At 47.6% G+C, this 20,294-nt stretch overlaps 1 protein-coding gene across 1 annotated transcript; it reads left to right on the forward strand.

Moving 5' to 3' along the window:
- The first annotated feature begins 720 nt into the window (after positions 1 to 720).
- LOC126108352 (poly [ADP-ribose] polymerase tankyrase-1-like) lies at positions 721 to 18,939 on the forward strand. The gene is made up of 5 exons (XM_049913566.1): positions 721 to 1,286; positions 8,118 to 8,393; positions 16,322 to 16,463; positions 16,647 to 16,840; positions 18,441 to 18,939. Exons 1-5 carry the CDS (start codon positions 721 to 723, stop codon positions 18,937 to 18,939), a joined length of 1,677 nt encoding a protein of 558 aa, XP_049769523.1.
- Positions 18,940 to 20,294: the final 1,355 nt, after the last annotated feature.

A 20,294-nucleotide genomic window follows, 5' to 3' on the forward strand; every position in this document is an offset into this window, starting at 1 on the left:
TCCCCTGGTTTAGGTGAATTGTGTCAGTATCTAAAGTAGAGGTTATAAACACCGAATTTGAAATGCAATTAAATATTTGGTCTCCTAGAATCAGAAAGTGTAACTGAGAAATAAGATAAATGAAAACGATGCTGTTACGAATACCACCATTTACATTGTGAGTGTGTGACATCAGTTACAAAACGATAGCTCATGTCTCAGCTAACTGACAGACACATTCTCTGTGAGTCGCTGCACAGCTGACCAATTCTCGGTTAGGTGTCGTCTTGTCGGAATGCGTCCGAAAGGTCGAGAAGGATCGCAGTCCGAGTCCGACAGTTACCCCGTGGCAGTGTTCGCCGTTAAGTCACCCCCGACTTTAGTAGCAGATGTTCAGAGCACTGTGCGAGGGAGCTCCTAAGAGACGTGCGCAACTAGCTGCTAGCCGCGGAAGAATACAGATTTCTGGAGTCAAATATAGTTCTTGTCGTAAATAACTGGAGAGATTGGGACGGTTACTGTCTCAATTTCTGCAGAAAGAAGTTAGGCAAATGAGGTCTGCACCACTCCTGAGGACGCTCAAAAATCAGGGTGCTGCGGCGAGACGGTAAGTCCGGAAAGCCGTGTTGTCGGAGATGTGCAGCTCGTCACGCGTGGCGCGAGTAGGCTCGTGCGCCGTACGAGTGTGGAGGGCGCCGTGTAAGGCGGGCTCGGTGGCGCCGTGTTTCAGGACCTTCCGCCATGTCGGCCGCTGCTGAGGTTCAGAGGACGGCGGCCGTGGACCTGGGCGCCCTGCTGGACGCGGGCGAGGGCGCGGTCGTCACGCTGGTGGCGGGAGAGACGCGGCTGGCGGCGCACCGCGCGGTCCTGGCCGCCAGGAGCCCCGTGTTCCGAGCCATGTTCCAGCACGACACGCTGGAGGCCAGCTGCGGCGAGGTCAGAATGGCGGACGTGGAGGGTCCGGTGCTGAGGCATCTATTGTCTTACGTGTACACCCTGCAGGCCCCCCAGCTGACCGGCACGGCCCCGGAGCTGTTGGCGGCTGCCGACAGATATGGCCTGTCCGCCTTGAAGGCCGCCTGCGAACAGCAGGTGCTGGCGCAGCTGGAGGTGGAGACGGCGGCGGCTGCAGCTGTGCTGGCGGTGAGGCACTCGTGCCCCAGCCTAACTGCGGCCGCCATCCACTTCATAAGGTCTCAAACACACAAAGTAATGGTGACGCAGGGCTGGGCAGACGCCGTGCTGCAGTACCCGAAAGACATCGTCGAAGTCAGTCGGCTGCTCGGTGAGCCACCAGCAGAACCCAGGTGAGCACGGGGCAGGATGTTGTTCTGTGTCTACCAGTAACATACGTGTGTGTGTGCGTGTGTGTGTGTATTTCTCAGACTAAAATATTTATACTTGAAAAAAGAGACAGCATTGGTCGTATATTTTTCTATTGCAAAATCGATTTTCTGTCACTGAGTGACCATCTTCAGTGCTATATTGTATAACAAATTGGGATGCACTGTTGTTACTAGGCTTACGGCAATCACATAGACTCTATGAGTCTATGTGATTGCCGTAAGCCTAGTAACAACAGTGCATCCCAATTTGTTATACAATATAGCACTGAAGATGGTCACTCAGTGACAGAAAATCGATTTTGCAATAGAAAAATATACGACCAATGCTGTCTCTTTTTTCAAGTATACCTGTTACCTGGTCGTGGTGCACAGGACAACATGGAGTCGCCAATCACTAAAATATTTGTCAGCGTCTCACCTCGGATGTATCAGTGCTGTACAGTACCTATGCACGGAATGCCATTCGGTGACAGCTCACGATGCCGTAATTGTCTTGTCACGACTGGTTTATTACAGCTCCACATTGAACTCTTTTTGTCAGCAGTTACGTCAATTAAAGGAATCAGAGACACGCCCAGTGTAACATCTCAGATACTTCCATTCTCTCCTGCTCCAGTTTCCCCACAGCCCATGTTTACTACTATACAGTGCTGTGCTCAAACGTACATTCTCGCAAATTTCTTCCTCACTTTAACGCCCATCTTTGATACTAGTAGACTTCTCTCAACCAGAAATGCCATTTTTACCTGTGCTACTCTGATTTTGATGTTCTCCTTCCTCCATCTGTTATTTTGCTGCCTAGTTAGCAGAGCTCCTTAACTTCAATTACTTTGTGACCATCAACCCTGATGTTAGGTTTCTCGCTGTTCTCATTTCTGCTACTTCCCATTACTTTCGTTTTTATTCAATTTCATCTCAAACCATATTCCGTATTCATTAGCTTCTTCATTCCATTCCCTGTAATTCTTCCCCACTGTCATTGAGGAAAGCAATCTCATCAGCAGTTGTTATCATTAATGCCGTTTCATCCTGATTGCTTCTTCGACGTGTGGACTAAACAGTACGAGAGAAAGACTACATCCCACTTTTACACACATTTTAATCCGAGCACTTCGTTATTCGTTTCCCAGTCTTATTGTTCCCTCTTCGTTGTTGTAAATATTGTATCTCTCCTGTCTTTCCCAAAGCTTACCCCTAATTTTCTCAGAGTTTCGTACATCTTGCTCAATTTGACACTGTCAAATGGTTTTTCCTGGTCGGCAAATACTATGAACGTGGCTTGATTTTTCTTCACTCGTGCTTCCATTATCAACAGCATATCAAAATTGTCCCTCTGATGCCTTTAACTTTCATGAACCCACATCTAACAGAACTTCAATATCCTGTTCCAGTCTTATGTACCGGGGAGTCAAAAAGTCAGTATAAATTTGAAAACTTAATAAACCACGGAATAATGTAGATAGAGAGGTAAAAATTTACACCCATGCTTGGAATGACAGGGGGGTTTTATTAGAACAAAAAAAAAAAACAAAGACGCTTGAATGATCACTTGCGCATGTCGTTTGGTGATGATCATGTGCTCACCCACCACTTTCGTCATGCTTGGCCTTCCAGGTCCCCAGACCTCAGACCGTGCGATTATTGGCTTTGGGGTTACCTGATGTCATAAGTGTATCGTGATTGACCGACATCTCTAGGGATGCTGAAAGACCACATCCGACGACAATGCCTCACCATAGCTCCGGAAATGCTTTACACTGCTGTTCACAACATTATTCCTTGACTACTGCTATTTCTGAGGAATGATGGTGGACATATTGGGCATTTCCTGTAAAGAACATCATCTTTGCTTTGTCTTACTTTATGCTAATTATTGCTATTCTGATCAGATGAAGCGTCATCTGTCGGACATTTTCTGAACTTTTGTACATTTTTGGTTCTAAAAAAACACCATGTCATTCCAAGCCTGTGTGTCAATTTGTACATCTCTATCTTCATTATTCCGTGATTTATTCAGTTTTTTAAATTGATATTGACTTTTTGATCACCTGGTATATTATTCTTGTCAGTAACTTGGATGCATGTGCTGTTAAACTGATGGTGCAATAATTCTGATACTTGTCTTGATCTTTTTCTGATAGTCAGATGGTGTATCACCAGACTCGTACATTCCACATTCGAACGTGAATAGTTATTTTGTTACCATTTCTCCAATGATATTAGAAATTCTGATGGAATGTTATTTATCCCTTCTGCCTTATTTGATATTGAATTTTCCATAACTCTTTTAAATTCTCACTCTAGCACTGGATCACCCATCTCTTCCATGTCGACTAATGTTTCTTCTTCTATTACGCCATCAGCCAAGTCTTTCACGTCATGCAAGCATTCAGTGTATTCTTTCCATGTGTCTGCCATCTCCTCTGCATTTAACAGTGGAATTCCGGTTCCACTCTTAATGTTACCCCCTTTGCTTTTAATTTCACCAAAATTTGTTCTGACTGTCCTGTTATGCTGAGCCAATGCTTACAACAATCATTTCTTTTGCGATTTCTTCACCTTTCTCTGTGGCTATATGGCCTTAGCTTCTACACACTTCCCATTTATTTCATTCTTAAGTGAGTAGCACGTCTGTATTCCTGAATTTCCCTGAACATTTATGTACTTCCTACTTTCATCAACTGAAGCATTTCTTCGGTTACCCATGGTTTCTTTACAGTTAGCTTCTTTGTACCTATGTTTTTCTTTCTAGCTTCTGTGATTGTTTTTAGAGATATACACTCCTCTTCAACCACGTACCTACTGATCTGTTCATTATCACAGTATCTATAGCCTCAGAGAACTGAAAGAACTCTTCATTCCTTAGTACTACTACATCCCACTTCTTTGCACACTAATTCTTCCTTGCTAGTCTCTTAAAATTCAGGCTACTCTTCACCACTACTAAATTGTGATCTGCATCTGTATCTGCTTCTGGGTATGCCTTACAGTTCAGTATCTACTTCCAGTATGCTATGTAACTGAAATCTCCCCATATGTAACGTCCTTTCCCAAATGTAACTCCTCTTCTTGTGATTCCTAAACAAAGTATTCGCTATTCATAGCTGAAATTATTGTACAACTCAACTAGTGTTTCTCCTCTCTCTTTCCTGATACCAAGTCTAAATTCTCCTGTAATTTTTTCTTCTTCTGTTTCCCTTGCTGACTATTAGATTTTCATCTTCCTTTACATACTGAATTAGCTGTTTAGTATCCTCACATAGTTTTTCTATATCTTCATCTTCAACTTGCGATGTCGGCATGTATACCTGAACTATCATTGTCGGTGCTGGTGTTGGTTCGCTGTTGATTCTGTTGGCAAGAACCCTATCACTGAAATGTTCACAGTAGCTCACTGTCTGCCCTACCCAACTACTCATAATGAATCCGACCCCTATTGCGCCATTTTCTGCTGCTGTTGATAGTACCCTATTCTCATCTGACCAGAAGTCCTTGCCTTCTTTCCATTTCACCTGAATGACCACCACCGTTTGCAGATTGAGCGTTAACATTTTCCTTTTCCGCTACTGGCCATTAAAATTGCTACACCACGAAGATTACGTGCTACAGACGCGAAATTTAACCGACAGGAAGAAGATGCTGTGGTATGTAAATCATTAGTTTTTCAGAGCATTCACACAAGGTTGGCGCCGGTGGCGACAACTATAATGTGCTGACGTGAGGAAAGTTTCCAATCGATTTCTCATACACAAACAGCAGTTGACCAGCATTGCCTAGTGAAATATTGTTGTGATGCCTCGTGTAAGAAGGAGAAATGCGTACCATCACGGTTCCGACTTTGATAAAGGTCGGATTGTAGCCTATCGCGATTGCGGTTTATCGTATCGCGACATTGCTGCTCGCGTTGGTCGAGATCCAATGACTGTTAGCAGAATATGGAATCGGTGGGTTCAGGAGGGTAATACGGAACGCCGTGCTGGATGCCAACGGCCTCGTAGCACTAGCAGACGAGATGACAGGCATGTTATCCAGATGGCTGTAATGGATCGTGCAGCCATGTCTCGATCCCTGAGACAACAGATGGGGACGTTTGCAAGACAACAACCATCTGTACAAACAGTTCGACGACGTTTGCAGCAGCATGGGCTATCAGCTCGAAGACCGTGGCTATGGTTACCCTTGACGCTGCATCACAGACAGGAGCGCATGCGATGGTGTACTGAATGACAAAACTGGCTGCACGAATGGCAAAATGTCATTGGCGACATCACGGTGAATGCACATTGGAAGCGTGTATTCGTTATCGCCATACTGGCGTATCACCCAGCGCTATGGTATGGGGTGCCATTGGTTACACATCTCGGTCACCTCTTGTTCGCGTTGACGGCACTTTGAACAGTGGACGTTACGTTTAAGATGTGTTACTACCTGTGGCTCTACCCTTCATTCGATCCTTGCGAAACCCTACATTTCAGCAGGATAATGCACGACCGCATGTTGCAGGTCCTGTACGGGCCTTTCTGGATACAGAAAATGTTCGACTGTTGCCCTGGCCAGCACATCTCTCACCAATTGAAAACGTCTGGTCAATAGTGGCGGAGCAACTGGCTCTTCACAATACGCCAGTCACTACTCCTGATGAACTGTGGTATCGTGTTGAAGCTGTACACGCCATCCAAGCTCTGTTTGACTCAATGCATAGGCATATCAAGGCTGTTACTACGGACAGAGGTGTTTGTTCTGGGTACTGATTTCTCACGATCTATGCACTCAAACTGCTTGAAAATGTAATCACGTCTCATTTCTAACATAATATATTTGTCCAATGCATACACGTTTATCATTTGCATTTCTTCTTGGTGTAGCAATTTTAATGGGGAGTAGGGTATTATTTTCTAGCTTTCCAACCACATTCTAACTCCTCACATTCCACGTCTGGACTCGTATAATGTCATCCCTTGGTTGGTTATTCAATCCTTTTGTCAGGTCATGTCACTCTTGGCAGTCTCTTCCCAGGTATCCGAATGGGCCCAGTCTGGAAGCTCTTGGCAGGATCATCATGATACGTGTTCAGTTACAGGCCACATGTTCTGTTGATACTCTTTGCGTACCTTTAATGAAGTGGTTTCCATTTCCTTCTCATGCCACTCATGATTGCTGAATCTTCCACTAACCTAAACGGCAAGGCAGAGCCCTGAGCCTCCGTGGTCCCCTCCGCCCACTTTAACAAGTCTGTTGGCTGAATGAGGGTGACCTTTTATGCCGGGAGCCTTCGGCTGCCAATGCTGATTATTTTTATTCACAATGTGGATGGCGGGATTCGAGCCCAGGATCGAGGACGACGATACCTCTAGACGACGGGCTCCAAACAGCAGGGTAATGATTCCCAGTCAGACGTCCAGGCGCCACGCAGGGTAGCAGTGCGGTCTGAGGCACCTCGTCACGGTCTGCGGGGCTCCGCCCTCACCCCCTTCCTGTTTGGAGGTTCGACTCCTCCCTTGGGCATAGGTGTGTATGTGTTGTCCTTAGCGTAAGTCAGTTTAAGTTTAAGTAGTGCGTAAGCGTGGGGACGGATGACCTCAGCAGTTGGATCCCGTAAGATCTTCCCTAAAATTTACAAATTTTTTTACAGCCGTCCAGTACAGAAGGTGCTGTGAGCACAGGGGCTCCTCATGCACATTGTGAGTGAACGACAAGAGAACAACCCAGTCAGCACGACAGCATGGTCACGCACAGTGGTGGGCCTTACAGTCACATTGTGTTCTCGTCTCTGTTCAGCCATCACCCGCAATATGTGCCATGCCTTTCCTCCTAGGAAACACACAGGTACTGGTTACCTCACTGTACTGGATGCTGGAGGAGCGGGCGACAAATCTCTGCCCTCCTGTCACGTCTGTAATCGTCTCTGGCGCCGCCGGAGGCCGTCCAGTGGGAAGCACCAGCTTGCTCCTGCTGGGATACGCCAGATTACGTTGCCTATGGATCTATTTGAGTCTGAAGCATCTTCTACAATGTCAGTACTGATGTGTCGCTTGGATCCTATTCGTTAGTCTCTGTCTCTCAGATACGTATGCTTCATACAGGGCTGTCTCCTTTATTTTTCAAATCTTTTGGAATGTGTATGCAATACTCTACAGATTACTTGACAAGTTGTAAACTTTGCCTGTGAGGCAATGTTGCCTGTACTGCCTGACCCACTTTTTCTTGTAACAGCAGCCTGTAGTGTAATCTTCTCAATCTCAATCTCTCTTGTCCAGTTTAAAACGGAAGATAATGTTTGAGTCAGAAACACATAACCCTTGCTGTCTTTTCAAGAAATCGAATTATAGAGACATTACATGCCTGTATGATTTTGTCTGCGTTACTGAAAAGCAAATTTCGAAACTACTCATTGTAACATTTGCAGTATAGCTGTTGTAGTTCCTGGACATCGCCTTCTTCATTCCCTCAGGCCTCAAAGGTATTGCATGGTAGTTATCCACTGTTCATCAAAATATCAACCTATCAAACAAGTCCTGTATGTAAGTTGGTACCCCGAGTTACCAGATTATATCCTATCTCCTCCCCCCCCCCTTCTCTCTCTCTCTCTCTCTCTCTCTCTGTCTTCAGTGACATCATTGAGCTTCCACACATTAGGTTTCAACCAACCTCACAAGCCAGCCGACTTGAACTGCTTGTCAGGTTGTGCCCGACAGGTGTTGTGTGAGTGAGGCAGAGCTGCTGGCCCCTGCGGCCGGGCTCTCATGTCCAGTTCGGTGTCCGCCGCCTCCAGCCGCGCCTCTTGTTTTCCAGCGCGCCGGCCGCCCCCGCCGCCCGGCCGCCCAGCGGCAGCAGCCGGACCACCGCCGCCACCCCCGCCGCCCCCGCCGACTCCGCCGCCCGGCCGTCCAGCGGCAGCAGCCGGCCCCCTGCCGCCGCCCCCGCCGTCCCCGCCGCCCCCGCCGCCCGGCCGCCCAGCCGGACCACCACCGCCGCCACCGCCGACCCCGCCGACCCCGCCGACCCCGCCGCCCCCGCAGCCCGCCGATCTCCCTCGCCGCCCGACAGCGCCGCCGTCTCCCGCCTGCGGTGAGTGGCGCCGCTGCAAGTCCGCGACTTGTACCCTCACGCCAACACTTACTGCCGTGTCAACCAAACGTTATACTAACGAAGAATTCGAATTTCATATAGTTTTTGAAATGTTAGATGGCGCCCAGGTTACAGTTATCAGGAAAAGTTATTTCCTTGCTTAACGGTGTGTTTAGTGTAGTTGCCACTTTCGATGGTCTTTATGCATGTTACAAATTACTCGTGAGGGAAATGGTTGTGAAGCCAGGGTTTCAGTGCATCGGCATTCACGTAACCTAGAGGATGCATTAATGAATCGTTGCGTATACAGGTGTATGCACAGTCCCAAAAGAAAAAAAAACCATTGATAAAGTAAGAGTAAGCAGAATTAGAAGTAAGAGGGCTCAAAACCGGCTGTTAACAGCAGAGGGTGTTGATAAGGCTTGTTTCGTGCGTGTCCTCAAATATTATTCGAATTTGCTTGAGATGACTTTCCAAGATGGATACTTTCGTATTGTAGGGCATATTCTGAGGCCTCAAGTGATCACCAGTTCAGTACTGGAGGGCACCGCGGAGGGTAAATATCGAAGAGGGAGACCAAGAGATGAGTACACTAAGCAGATTCAAGGGGATGTAGGTTGCAGTAGGGACTGGGAGATGAAGAACCTTACACAGGATAGAGTAGCATGGAGAGCTGCATCAACAACTTTCGTACGTAGCAGCCATTGATGATCTTAATGCAAATTAAAGCTCTGGTAGTAGCGTTTAGAAATGAAGAAATTCAGAAAACATCAGCCACAATGAAAGTTGGAGTCAGGGGTGAAGGCAGGCACAGGTGGGGTGGCGGCTGCGGTGCCCGTCGACGAAAGGCGGCAAACGAGGTCAGCTCTGCTGTGGGCGTGGCAGGGTGGAGGCGTGTGCAGCACTGCACACCCCGCCCGTCTTAAGCCACGCCCTGCAGCTGGTGGGATCTGCCACGCGTCTCGAGCACAGTATCTCCAGTCAGCGCAGAGCAGTTTTTTCCTTAACAACTTCCTAATATTCATCTCGCTTGTTCGAAATCAGCGACCGATGTTAGTGGACATACATAGTCAGCTTTCTGAAAAAGTATGCCTTACAGCCAACTGAAAGGTTTACAAGATGGCTTCACTGAGGCTCAACTGACATAGCTGTTTTTGGACTTGAAGAAGATGCTTGATGTACCAGAATAACATCTGCACAGGACTAGGACTAGCAACATTGCGACTATTCAGCATGCCATTTGAAAGTGATCAGAGCAGAATGCAGCAAGTCGCAATAGAATAGAGGAGTGTCCTAAGTTTCAAGTGGGAAAGTAGGTGCAAAATAAATGCTGTAGCTCAAATATATGCACTGACTTTAGAAAACACATTGCTCCCCCTATACGGAGACTCACGGATTTCGTGGCTCGGTTACATATCGTGGTCAGCTGTAGACATGTACAGCGTGTGGACCTACTTGTGATCGAACCACCGGCCTCCTACTGTTACAATCCAGTTTCGTTATTCTATTAGCGAAGCGAGGGTTGCATCGTTCTGTCCACCGAAACCGTCTGTGATAACGTCTCGGTGTTGCACCGCCCAGAACCCTACCAGGCTGCCTTAACTGATTTGGTTTTTTCTCCTAGTTCACTATATTATAACGACGGTTTATTTTCATATATTGACACGTTTGTCGGATATATAGCGATTGTCAGCTGCCATTGACGGAAACACAGCCTGACCGTGTGCCACTCGCGCCTGCATAGCTCCATATATGTGCGAACTTCAGATACATTAACTTCTTACACAGGGAACAGCCTCTTCACGCTCTGTACAGTATCACTGTGTGCAACTGGCAAAATAGCACCACGCAATAACAATGCTGACTGCACAGGAGTGAAGCTCAGCTTACACACCAATAGTGAAAGCTACTCACAGCTACTACTGGATTTTACACTACTATTATTGTCGAGGGTAAAACTAATGAGAGTAATTAGAGCCTTATCGGAAACTGGATCGTCCCAGTGGCAGGGCGTGGCCAGGGTTTAACGCGGCGTGAGCGGCCACTTGCATTTTGTAGGCTGGTGGGTGCAGCTGTCAGTGTGGCGACGTCAGGCCGTGTCCTGCCTGCCCCTCCCTGGTGCTGCAGGCGAGTTTCAGTGACAAAGCGTTCAGGTTTGGAGTCAGGAATATTTGGTGCATCAGTGAAATAAGGCAGCAAATCCAGTGAGCAACTGCAAACACTGTATTCCCATTAACTGACACCACAGTTCTGAAGTAATGTGGTACACTGCTGCTGGTCGCTGTTGTTTGACGTTCCAGTAAGTCTCTGGAGTTAGCTCCCTGCCCAAGTGAGAGAAAGTGATGGTGCAACCAAGCCCTGACACCTTCATGGATCGGACCGCTCGCTGGACAGCATATATGGTGAGAGCCGATTTCTGTCGTTCTTCTAGCTGCAGTCTCCCGACCTCTTAAGAAAAATAATGTAGAGGTCCTCTGCACACGAACGCACGTCCGAAGGAAGAGGCACAGTGACAACAACAGCTGTTAAGAAGATACAATCAACAACACAGGCAAGGAATTATCGTCTCCATCCTCCAGTACCTGACAATGGCTTTCAATCAGAGTATCCTCCCCTGCACGGTGATTGATGTGTTGCTGTGTACATAGTTCCACGTAGTCAGCGCGTACGCCACTTTCCCACTAGAGCGCGCCCCGCTAAGCACAACAGCGCAGGCGCAGCGCTCGTCCGTCTCCGCACTACGAGATGGCGCTGCCTTAGAGACGGACCAAATTCTGCTTCCGCCGATCCGCGTATTAACGTGTAACGCAGCCAATGAGATTGCTGCTAACACAGAACCTTTTCTCCTCGTGGATCACACTCGCGCAATGATACCTGAACGCGCGAGGTATTATAATGTGTGTACAGACCTCCGATTAGTCAGTCGGCATCAGTCTGTAGTCAAGTTTCAGTCTGCGCCTAATAAGATTTATCATATTTCTGTACATAGCCATGAAGATAAATGAATAGACACTTTGTCAGGTATCAGAGATATGTGAGAATAAGATTAACGTACCAAGACCACAGGAACATCAGATTGTCAGTTGTAAACAGCATCCAGAATCAAGTTACGTAATGTCTATGATTTTTATTATTTCAATAAATGTGTGAAAATTAATCAAGTTCTCTTTAAAGTTGGTCACCGTCAATCTGCTACTCTAAGCGTGCAAGTGGCATTTCTATCGTCTGACCTAAAGGCAGAAGATAAACGCGCCACTATAAGACCACGAGACATATTGGTGACACTCGCCTACTTCGTTAGAGCGACAAGTCAAATAATCTGACGGTGTGTGTACCGAAGGTCTTACAGTATGCACACCACATGCGTGTACACGCATACAGACTGTGATGGAGTAACAACGACATTTGGGAGTTCGGGCCTGGCCGTGAGTCGTGCACGGATAGCCGAAGTGGTTAAGGTGAGCGCTCGCGCAAAGAAAGAGATCCGGGGCAGAGTCCTTGTCTGGCACAAATCTTCATTGCCTTCCGTCCCTCACACAGCTGACGGCTGTCCGTATTCGCGTCTGTGAGTACATTTCAAGCTCTTCACAACAGCTGCAGCCACTACAGTGCCTTCTTCCTCGCACGTGCACGCGTGTCAGAAGGAACGTTGCGTCGCTAGTCTTAAAAGCACAGGCGCGGCAATATCGTCAGTGACAACACACTGGCGTGACAAACGTCGTGGGATACCCTCTGGTAACGTGGCGGGCATTCCTTTGCTCGACGTAGTGTAGCAGCTGGACGTGGCGCGGGCCCAGCAAGTCGCCAGAGGTCGCCTGCACAGGTACTGACCCGTGCTGCCCCTGCAGCGCTCCATAACTGCGAAAGTGCAGCCGGTGCAGGATTTTGTGCACTAACAGATCTCTCACTTATGTCCATAAATAGTCGGTGAGGTTCATATCGGGCGAGTTGGGCGGCTAAATCATTCGCTCGAGTTGTCCAGATCGTTGCTCAAACCAGTCGCAAATACTTGTCGCCCGGTGACAGGGCGCGCTGCCATCCACAAACATTCCGTCGTCGTTCGGGAACTCGAGGTCCTTGACTTACTCCAGGTGCCCCCAAAGTGGCCGACCTCAACTCATTCCCAGTCAGTGTTGGGTTCAGTTCGACGAGAGGACCCAGTCCATTCCGTACAAACGCAGCCCTCTCCACTGCCGAGCCACAGTGCCTCGTCGACATCTCGCCTCCGGGGCTTTGCGGGGTCCGCCTCGGAGGCGAACCCCACCGCCAGCCCTCACCACCTGAACTCTGGACCCGCCTGACCGGCCCACAGTTCTCCAGGTGCCTAGTCTCCAGCCACGGACCCCAGTGGGGCGATGCAGGCGATGGCGCACTGTTCGCAGAGGCACTCGCGTCACAAATCTGCTGCCGTAACGCATTAGCGCCAAATTTCGCAGCACAGCCCCAACACATACGTTCGCCGTAATGTCCCACGTAGATTTCTGCTGTTATTTCACGCAGTGTTGCTTGTCTGTCAGCACTGACGACTCTTCGCAAACGCCGCTGCATTCGGTCGCAAAGTGAAGGCAGTCGGGCACTGCGTTCTCTGTCTGTGCTGACAGACAATACCTGAAATTTGCTATTGTTGTCGTACTCACATCACTGTGGATGTCGTAATATTGGAATCCGTAACAATTTCCAAAATGGAATGTCCCATGCCTCCAGCTTAAGGATGTTGGTGAAATGTAGATACATCAATATCTTCTCCAAAAAATATTGATGTATATCGGCCATCATTTTCTGTCGGTATATCAATATGTCGATATCGAAACGGCAATATCGACTGTGATACTTATATTTCATATTATATTTCTTCAGAATTTTCGATAAATATTTGAAGCTGCCTTTTTTTCAAAGATATAGTGGGACATGATTCTCACCATCAAGTGTGTAGTAGTCTTACTACTTTCTGAGCTTCAATCACATCTGATCGTGCCCTTTGAGTGTGTGAATCAAATATTTGTGGCAGAGAAGAAAAACAACGATTGCACCATGGCGCGGGAGGGGGAGAGGGGGGGGGGGGTTGAATGGAATGACAAGATTTACGATTTGAACAAACAAAACACCAATTTCCTTACAAAATAATTTTTAACGCAACTAGTGTGCTATTTTTGCACATCGAAATTCTTGAAAAACAGTTGCTGAAAATGAAGAACAAAAATCTAAATGACAAGCCGTGGGCGCAGACGTGTGAGGGGAGATGCTGACGTAATCGGCGGGCAGCGCTGCCAGCGGAAAAAGCAGGCTTTAACTTGGCCGCAGAATTTCGACGCTGCAGCTGGTAGTTCCCTGTCCTTTGCAGAAATGGAAAAGCAGGGAAGTGGGCATGAAGTGTTTCGGACAAACCCGCTGTGGTGACGAAACACCACGGTGGACCCATCACATGCCTTTCATTGTGCCACCTGCGTGCAGGCACCGTTTTTAGCAGAGTGTTTATCGGTGTGCCTGAACGTCCAACGTTTTACTTCAAACTCTCACTGTAAAGGGGATAGGCAGGCTGCTAGCTCAGGGTGTATACGACCCGGGACAACCGGGAGATCCGGGAAAAACGCGGGAATTGTTTAGAATTGTGACAAATTTTCACCGTTTTAGTTTTGAGTTAAATTTTTGTGACTGTTTATGCAGAGTTTGTCGCTTACCACCATTGGTGAGAGGCAATATTCTAACAAAGGATAATACTGTACCCTGCCACTGCAGAATAGTACTGCAGCAACAAAACACGAACGACAGAAAAGAAACGAAAATAAAACTTTAGTTGCGAAGGAAATGCGCCACATACAACAACAAAACACAGTGCTCATACAAGCGTTTGCCAAGAGCAAAGTATGTCGAAGGCTGTAGGAAGACTATGCAGTGCTCGATAACAACAAATTGCCTCCAATGAGCGTGACGTGACGACTGTCTGAATTGGATTCGTCTGAAGAGTTGCAACAACAAATTGCCTCCGATGAGCGTGACGTGACAACTGTTTGAATTGGATTCGTTTGAACAGTTGCGGGCTGCCTCTCGCGCATGCGCAGTTGAGTCACGTATGAGCAGTCCCTCCTCCCTGTTGTGGTCACAGAAGTGTGGCTGGGAGCCGCCATCTGACGTCGCCGCCCTTGGGAAATGCGGTGGATCCGGGGCTGGTGCACAGGGCAGCCCGAGCTGTGGTGGGCGGGTGGGTCGCCTCCACGTGGCCTGTGGATACGTCCAGCGGTTTCACTGTTTCCTCTTCGTATATTGCTCTCGCGTTAAATTAAAGCAAAACGGATTTTTGTGACCGGGAGCTGTCAAATGAATTAAAATACGTTCACATTATTAAGGAAGGCTAAAATATGTTGTCAGTTTCAGATTTTATTTCCACCTTTGACAGTCAACCATTAGTCGCCTTGCAGAGGAATGAAGTTATTTTTCGCTAAAGAGAAGTGGCTTTTATTAATCTTTCCCGCTGAGGCAGTCAGTTTATTTCAAACAAAGTGTTTAATTTCACACTATTGCCTAGTTTCAACTGTTCGCTGCGTTTCAGGTGCACTTATGGTATTATACCATGATAAAGAACCAAACATGATGTAATGCAGTACTGCTGCTGCAAGAAAATTTAAATCCGAATCTCGACTTAGGAATGCGCACTTTAAGGCGAATTGTGCATTTTAGTGTGGTGCACGAATTCCGGAGGCTCTTGAAGTAATCCTGTGATGTCTTGTTTCTTTCGTGACATAATGTAAGATATTTCAGAGTTTCACGCGTACGAACATGAGGGCCTCCTGCGTCATCGTAGCTGCGCAAGCGCGGTGACTCCTTCCACCTGTCGCTCTCTGTCAACTGCTGAAACGAACCTCGTATTTCTAACAGGTCGCGGGAAAATACGGCGAATGGTGGTTTGAAAAGCGTTACATTCAAAGCAAATTTTCTTTTACGCAAGGTGAACTGTGTGCTACAATGTACGATGGGCTTATTAAATCACAAAGCGTTTGACTCTCATTTAAAAATCAACTCTTTGATGGAGGAACGTTTGGAAAAATTTCGACCCCGGAAGATGAGACATTTGGGTCGTTAGTAAAAATTTTAGTGGCACGTTACTATGACGTGTGTTGAAGTGGAACAAGGGCACAGATCATCAACATTACATGTGCAGTCTCAGCTTCTCTTGCAGCTTATTAATCTTTGAGACCAATGTAATATGTGAACAATGTGTATATTAATTTAAACCATCAGCTTTTCTTATTTGTGTCTTGGCGTTACTTACGAGTGATGTTGGCTGACTACATCGCTTGTCGTGTGCTGTCATCAGCTGGCGAGATCACGTGACATGAGCTATGGCTGGCTTACAGAAGCTCACCGCAATCTCGATTTCAATGCATCGGAATGTAATGTGCGGTGTTTGGGGGAATCCGAATGTATACCTCCATAATAGGAACATATGGACGACATCAAAGGCCTTGCAAAACGTTTTTTTCCCCGCTGAGTTTCGTTTTCTTAACGGCCGGGAAATTCTACGTCGGTATAACAATCAAAGAAGCGATGAGTTTTACAGTGGCAAGGAAGATTATAGTGTGACTTAACACGGAAAAAGTGTATTTTTATCCGGGAGAAAGTCATTTTTAACCGAGAAGTCGAGGAAAAATGCGGGAATTTTTTTTTCCTTGTCCACGTAGACGCCGTGTTAGCTTGTTGGTGTACAGAAGATGTAATAATAAGTCGATAGTTCTACAACTCTACAACCAGCAGTATATTTACAATGTGCAGCCGATATTTTTATACGAAGGAGTGTCGCTATATTTTGTCCGCCGACACACACTTTTTTCAAGATATCGAGAGTCGGTATCGACATTTTAATTAATATCGATCTATTGGATGCTCAACATTATTAAAAATACCCTGGTCTAGCGCCGACTGCCGTTCCGCAGCCGAAGTGTGTCCAATGGGGCCGTGCGGCCATCGGAGAAGGCGGCGGCAGCCCTTGCAGGCGAGCCAGCCGAGTACAGGGGGCAGCCCGGCCGGCGCTCGGCCCTCCCTGCAGCTCGCGTGCGCCACGCCGCAGCCGCCTGCGTGTGCAGACACGGCTGTCGGCTCAGTCTAACATTCGACCTGGTCTTTCCTGAAGGCACGCGGTTGGTTCCTGATGGTGGAACACCTGGTCTCAGGTCGAAATTACAAACTACTCGTAATTGTAGGTAGACGGAATACACTTTATTCAAATACTTTGAGCACATACTGAAATGTGTTCGACAGTCGCTGGCAGGCGGTAGGGGGCGTCGCTCGCGAGGGCCGCCTGCCCTGGCCGCCCTCTGCCCTGGACGCGGTACAGTGTGTCCGTCAAGTCGTGCGCCCTCTCCGCTCCACAGTGCTGTCCCGGCGACCCAGTCTGGCGGCGCTCACTCCCAGCTCAGCGACTGCCCCGTCCAGAAAAAACACGGCACTGCGGGGTAAATTGCACTAACACGGGAACAGGAATCTAATGTCAGCGTTCCCGTATCTCTTAGAAGTATAAAAGCGGATGCCTGTTCGTGTGAATGCGTGTTCGTGTACAACTTCGTCCACAATTGGCGCATACATTCCGTCCGATACGGTTTTTAAACAAAACACAGTGCAGCTGTACTGGAGAATTTGAGCCTTTCCTTCGATGGGGCGCTCTGAAACGCGACAACTCTTGCGACACGAGTAGTGCTCAGAAGTAACGGGGAACTCGCCATTTTGCGTTTGTTATAACTGAGATTCGCAAGACTTTTTTGTCGTTGTGTAGGTAAACATGTCTTAAAAGTATGTCTCCACCAGGAAATGGGATATTTTGTGTGATGTCACATCTTGGAAAGGTTATTGGTGTGTTAGTAGAAGTGGCGATTATTTCTTTCATGTAAAAGCGGACTATCGCATTTGAATTAAATTTGGCTGTGAGAACGGAGTGAAAGTCATCAAGATTTTAGAGACATTAGATTTTGCTTTTGTCGAATCTACTATCAGTACGGGAAGTGTTTACGACTGGTGTAAATGTTTCTTCGATTTCAACAGTTCGATGCAGCACAAATTCCTGTCACAAGGTGAAACGGTCAGCAAGCACTAAAACCTACAAGCTCAACGCCAGCGGCATGACGCAATCAAAAAAAAAAAAAAAAAACTCTAGATTTGTGGCGGAACAGTTGACGATTTCTGCACTGCGATAACGCATCTGCTTAGAATTCGTTGCGTGCTCGTGACTGTTGGCTACAAACCATACTGTGGTGACGCCCTTGGCTGCACCATCACCCGATGTGAAATTTTGTTCCTAAAAATTACGACGAACCGTAAAGGGCTGTCTCTTTCATACACAGATGAGATTTGAAATGCACCGCTGAGAGAACTACAGGGTATCACAACAAAACTTGCAGAATTGTTTGACACAGCGGAAGAAACACTGGAATAAATGTATTCAAATGTAGTGGAAAATATTTTGATGAAGACAACGTTGATATAGAGTAATACAAAAACCCAGCAATGGATGCAGTATTCACCGCTCTCGCTTTCACTAATATTGTCCGTGTGGCGACCTACGTTTTGTTAACAGACGAGGAAGTTGTGTTTCTGTACTTAGACATGTCATTAGTTACCTATGTTTTCTTCCCGAGTGTCGAAAGGGGTTGCTGTAAAGACAACGTAGAATCAGAGGTGTGTTTCTCTGAAGCTCAAAGATCGGCTACCAACAGGATGCTGAGGTCACAGGAGGTGACTCCTCGGAGTGAATTAGGAGAAAAAGTTAAAACAGCTGGCAATGAGATGCAGTGCACCAATTTTTAACGGGAAGCGGCTGCAGATTCCGATAATGGGATACTGGTATGTGTCTGTCATATGCTGGTTGATCTGTATCCTAGAGGGAAGATTTGTAGATTTGTAACTGGTGGCTGGGCGGAAGTGTATTAAGGACTGCTCGCAGTTTGGCGTGTGTGACGGTTTCTTTCATTCGGTGTGTGTGTGTGTGTGTGTGTGTGTGTGTGTCTGTGTCTGTGTGTGTGTCTGTGTAGTGGAGTGAGAGAGTGTCGATGTTTTGTGCAGGAGCCTCTCTCGACAGGAGAGAGGGAGGAGGCTGATAGAGGCGGCCAAGCAGGGTGCGGTGGAACAGCTGCGCGAGTTGCTGGCAGCGGGGGCGGACGTGGGGGTGAGGGAGGAGTGGTTCGGGAACAGCTGGACCGCCCTGCACTGGGCAGCAGGCAGGGGTCACGAGGCGGCGGCCAGCTGCCTCGTCGCCGCCGGCGCGGAGGTCGACGCCAGGGGCAGCCTGTATCAGAGCACGCCCCTGCACTGGGCTGCAGAGAGTGGCCACGCTGGTGTGGTGCGGCTGCTGGTCGGCGCCTCTGCTGACCCCAACGCCAGGGATCCGCTGGGGTGGACGCCGCTGCACTGGGCGGCATATCAGGGCGAGGCAGGGGCGGCGGCTGAGCTCCTCCTGGCGGGGGCGGACAGGGGGGCCCGGGATGACAAAGACAGGACCCCCCTAGACCTCGCCAGGAACAACGGAAAGCAGCAGCTGGTGGATATGCTGACACAACGCTGACATACGGCACTCAGGAAGCACAATCAGTTACATCATATCTGTCGGTCTTTCAAATAAAGAATACAAAAAATCAATCCTTTGTTCATTTATTTGTACATATCATTTCGTGCTGTGTATGACAACTCCGGTAACACCGTGACAACTGCAACGACGAGAGATACCTGTAAACTAATGTGAGGAAACCTTTCTTTTGACGATTCAGTCTGTAAAATACTTCACGGTCAGTTTTTTGCAAAAGATGAGTAACAACTGAAAAACACTCCACTATTACTAAATACCACTTGTCTCTTTCAAGATTGTCTTCCTCATGGTGTACAACACATGCAAGAAACTTACAAGAACACAGCCGACATCTATCACGACCGCCTGCATTTCAAAACGTCAGCACTCAATCTCTTTGAAGACACGAATGGCGCAATATTGTTGGTTGTCTACCACATCATGCAGCTGCATCAACGTTCCTTGTTCGAACCAGTCCACTACATTACCCCATTATTGGAAACTCTTTGCTGGCCGCAAGCCTGGTGCTATGTTACACCAGCATATACTGCACCATACTCAAATTACTGGCACACAAGTCGTTCAGTCAGAATGTGTCTTCAGTTGCTTTCTCACGCCGAGTATTCTTATGTATCTGCATTACGCAAATACTTGCCGTCTTTAATTGCAGCTTCACATTGCCAGCAAGAGTTACACCACGTACTGGACAACACTGCACACGGAACGAGTCACACATCAGGCAGATTCGTAGAGGTCACGCTATCACGAAAAGTAAAATAGATAAAATTCTCTACTTTGGCCCACGAATCGAGCAAGTGCTTCCAACTGTTGGTGAGATTCTAATGAGCGACTTGCTGTTACGTTAGTTCAAATGTAGATGTCACTGCCGATGTAAACAACGCAGTTTGCCATACTGTCGCCATCTGTATATGAGCGTGTCGTTATTTCATAACTTTCGTCACCTGAGTCTACGACGTTTAATAAAAATGACGGAACGAACAGTGGGGATGTCAAAAACGAAACGCACTACGACAACTAACTTTTAAAAGACGTTTCCTGTGACAACAGTGCTACACTGAAGCGAATCGCTTGTGGCTACACAGAGGGAAGAGATACATGTCCAGTGTGCACAGAAGAGGTTCTTATAAAGTGTCGAGCGATGTGAAAGACTCATAAAATGTTGACGTCGAAAGTGAACTGGCTGGATTGAGCGTGGAAGGTTCCATTCCCTATCGACAGCAACAACTTATTTTTCCAGATTTTAGGTTTCAATGTGAGTCTGCAGCTAAGGGAACAGTGCAGAATACAGCGGCGGCGGCGGCGAGCGAGAAGGCGTTCCCCGCGCATGCGCCGGC

This window comes from Schistocerca cancellata, chromosome 11, assembly GCF_023864275.1.
Source record: "Schistocerca cancellata isolate TAMUIC-IGC-003103 chromosome 11, iqSchCanc2.1, whole genome shotgun sequence".
In the NCBI taxonomy this organism is placed as follows: domain Eukaryota; kingdom Metazoa; phylum Arthropoda; class Insecta; order Orthoptera; family Acrididae; genus Schistocerca; species Schistocerca cancellata.

Excerpts from the sequence above, each read along its gene's own strand:
- LOC126108352 (XM_049913566.1), top strand. The coding sequence starts at position 721 with ATGTCGGCCGCTGCTGAGGTTCAGAGGACGGCGGCCGTGGACCTGGGC. Across the intron at positions 1,287-8,117 it reads GAGCCACCAGCAGAACCCAG|CGCGCCGGCCGCCCCCGCCG; the intron begins GTGAGCACGGGG and ends CTTGTTTTCCAG. Across the intron at positions 16,464-16,646 it reads GCCACGCCGCAGCCGCCTGC|TCGCTGGCAGGCGGTAGGGG; the intron begins GTGTGCAGACAC and ends TGTGTTCGACAG.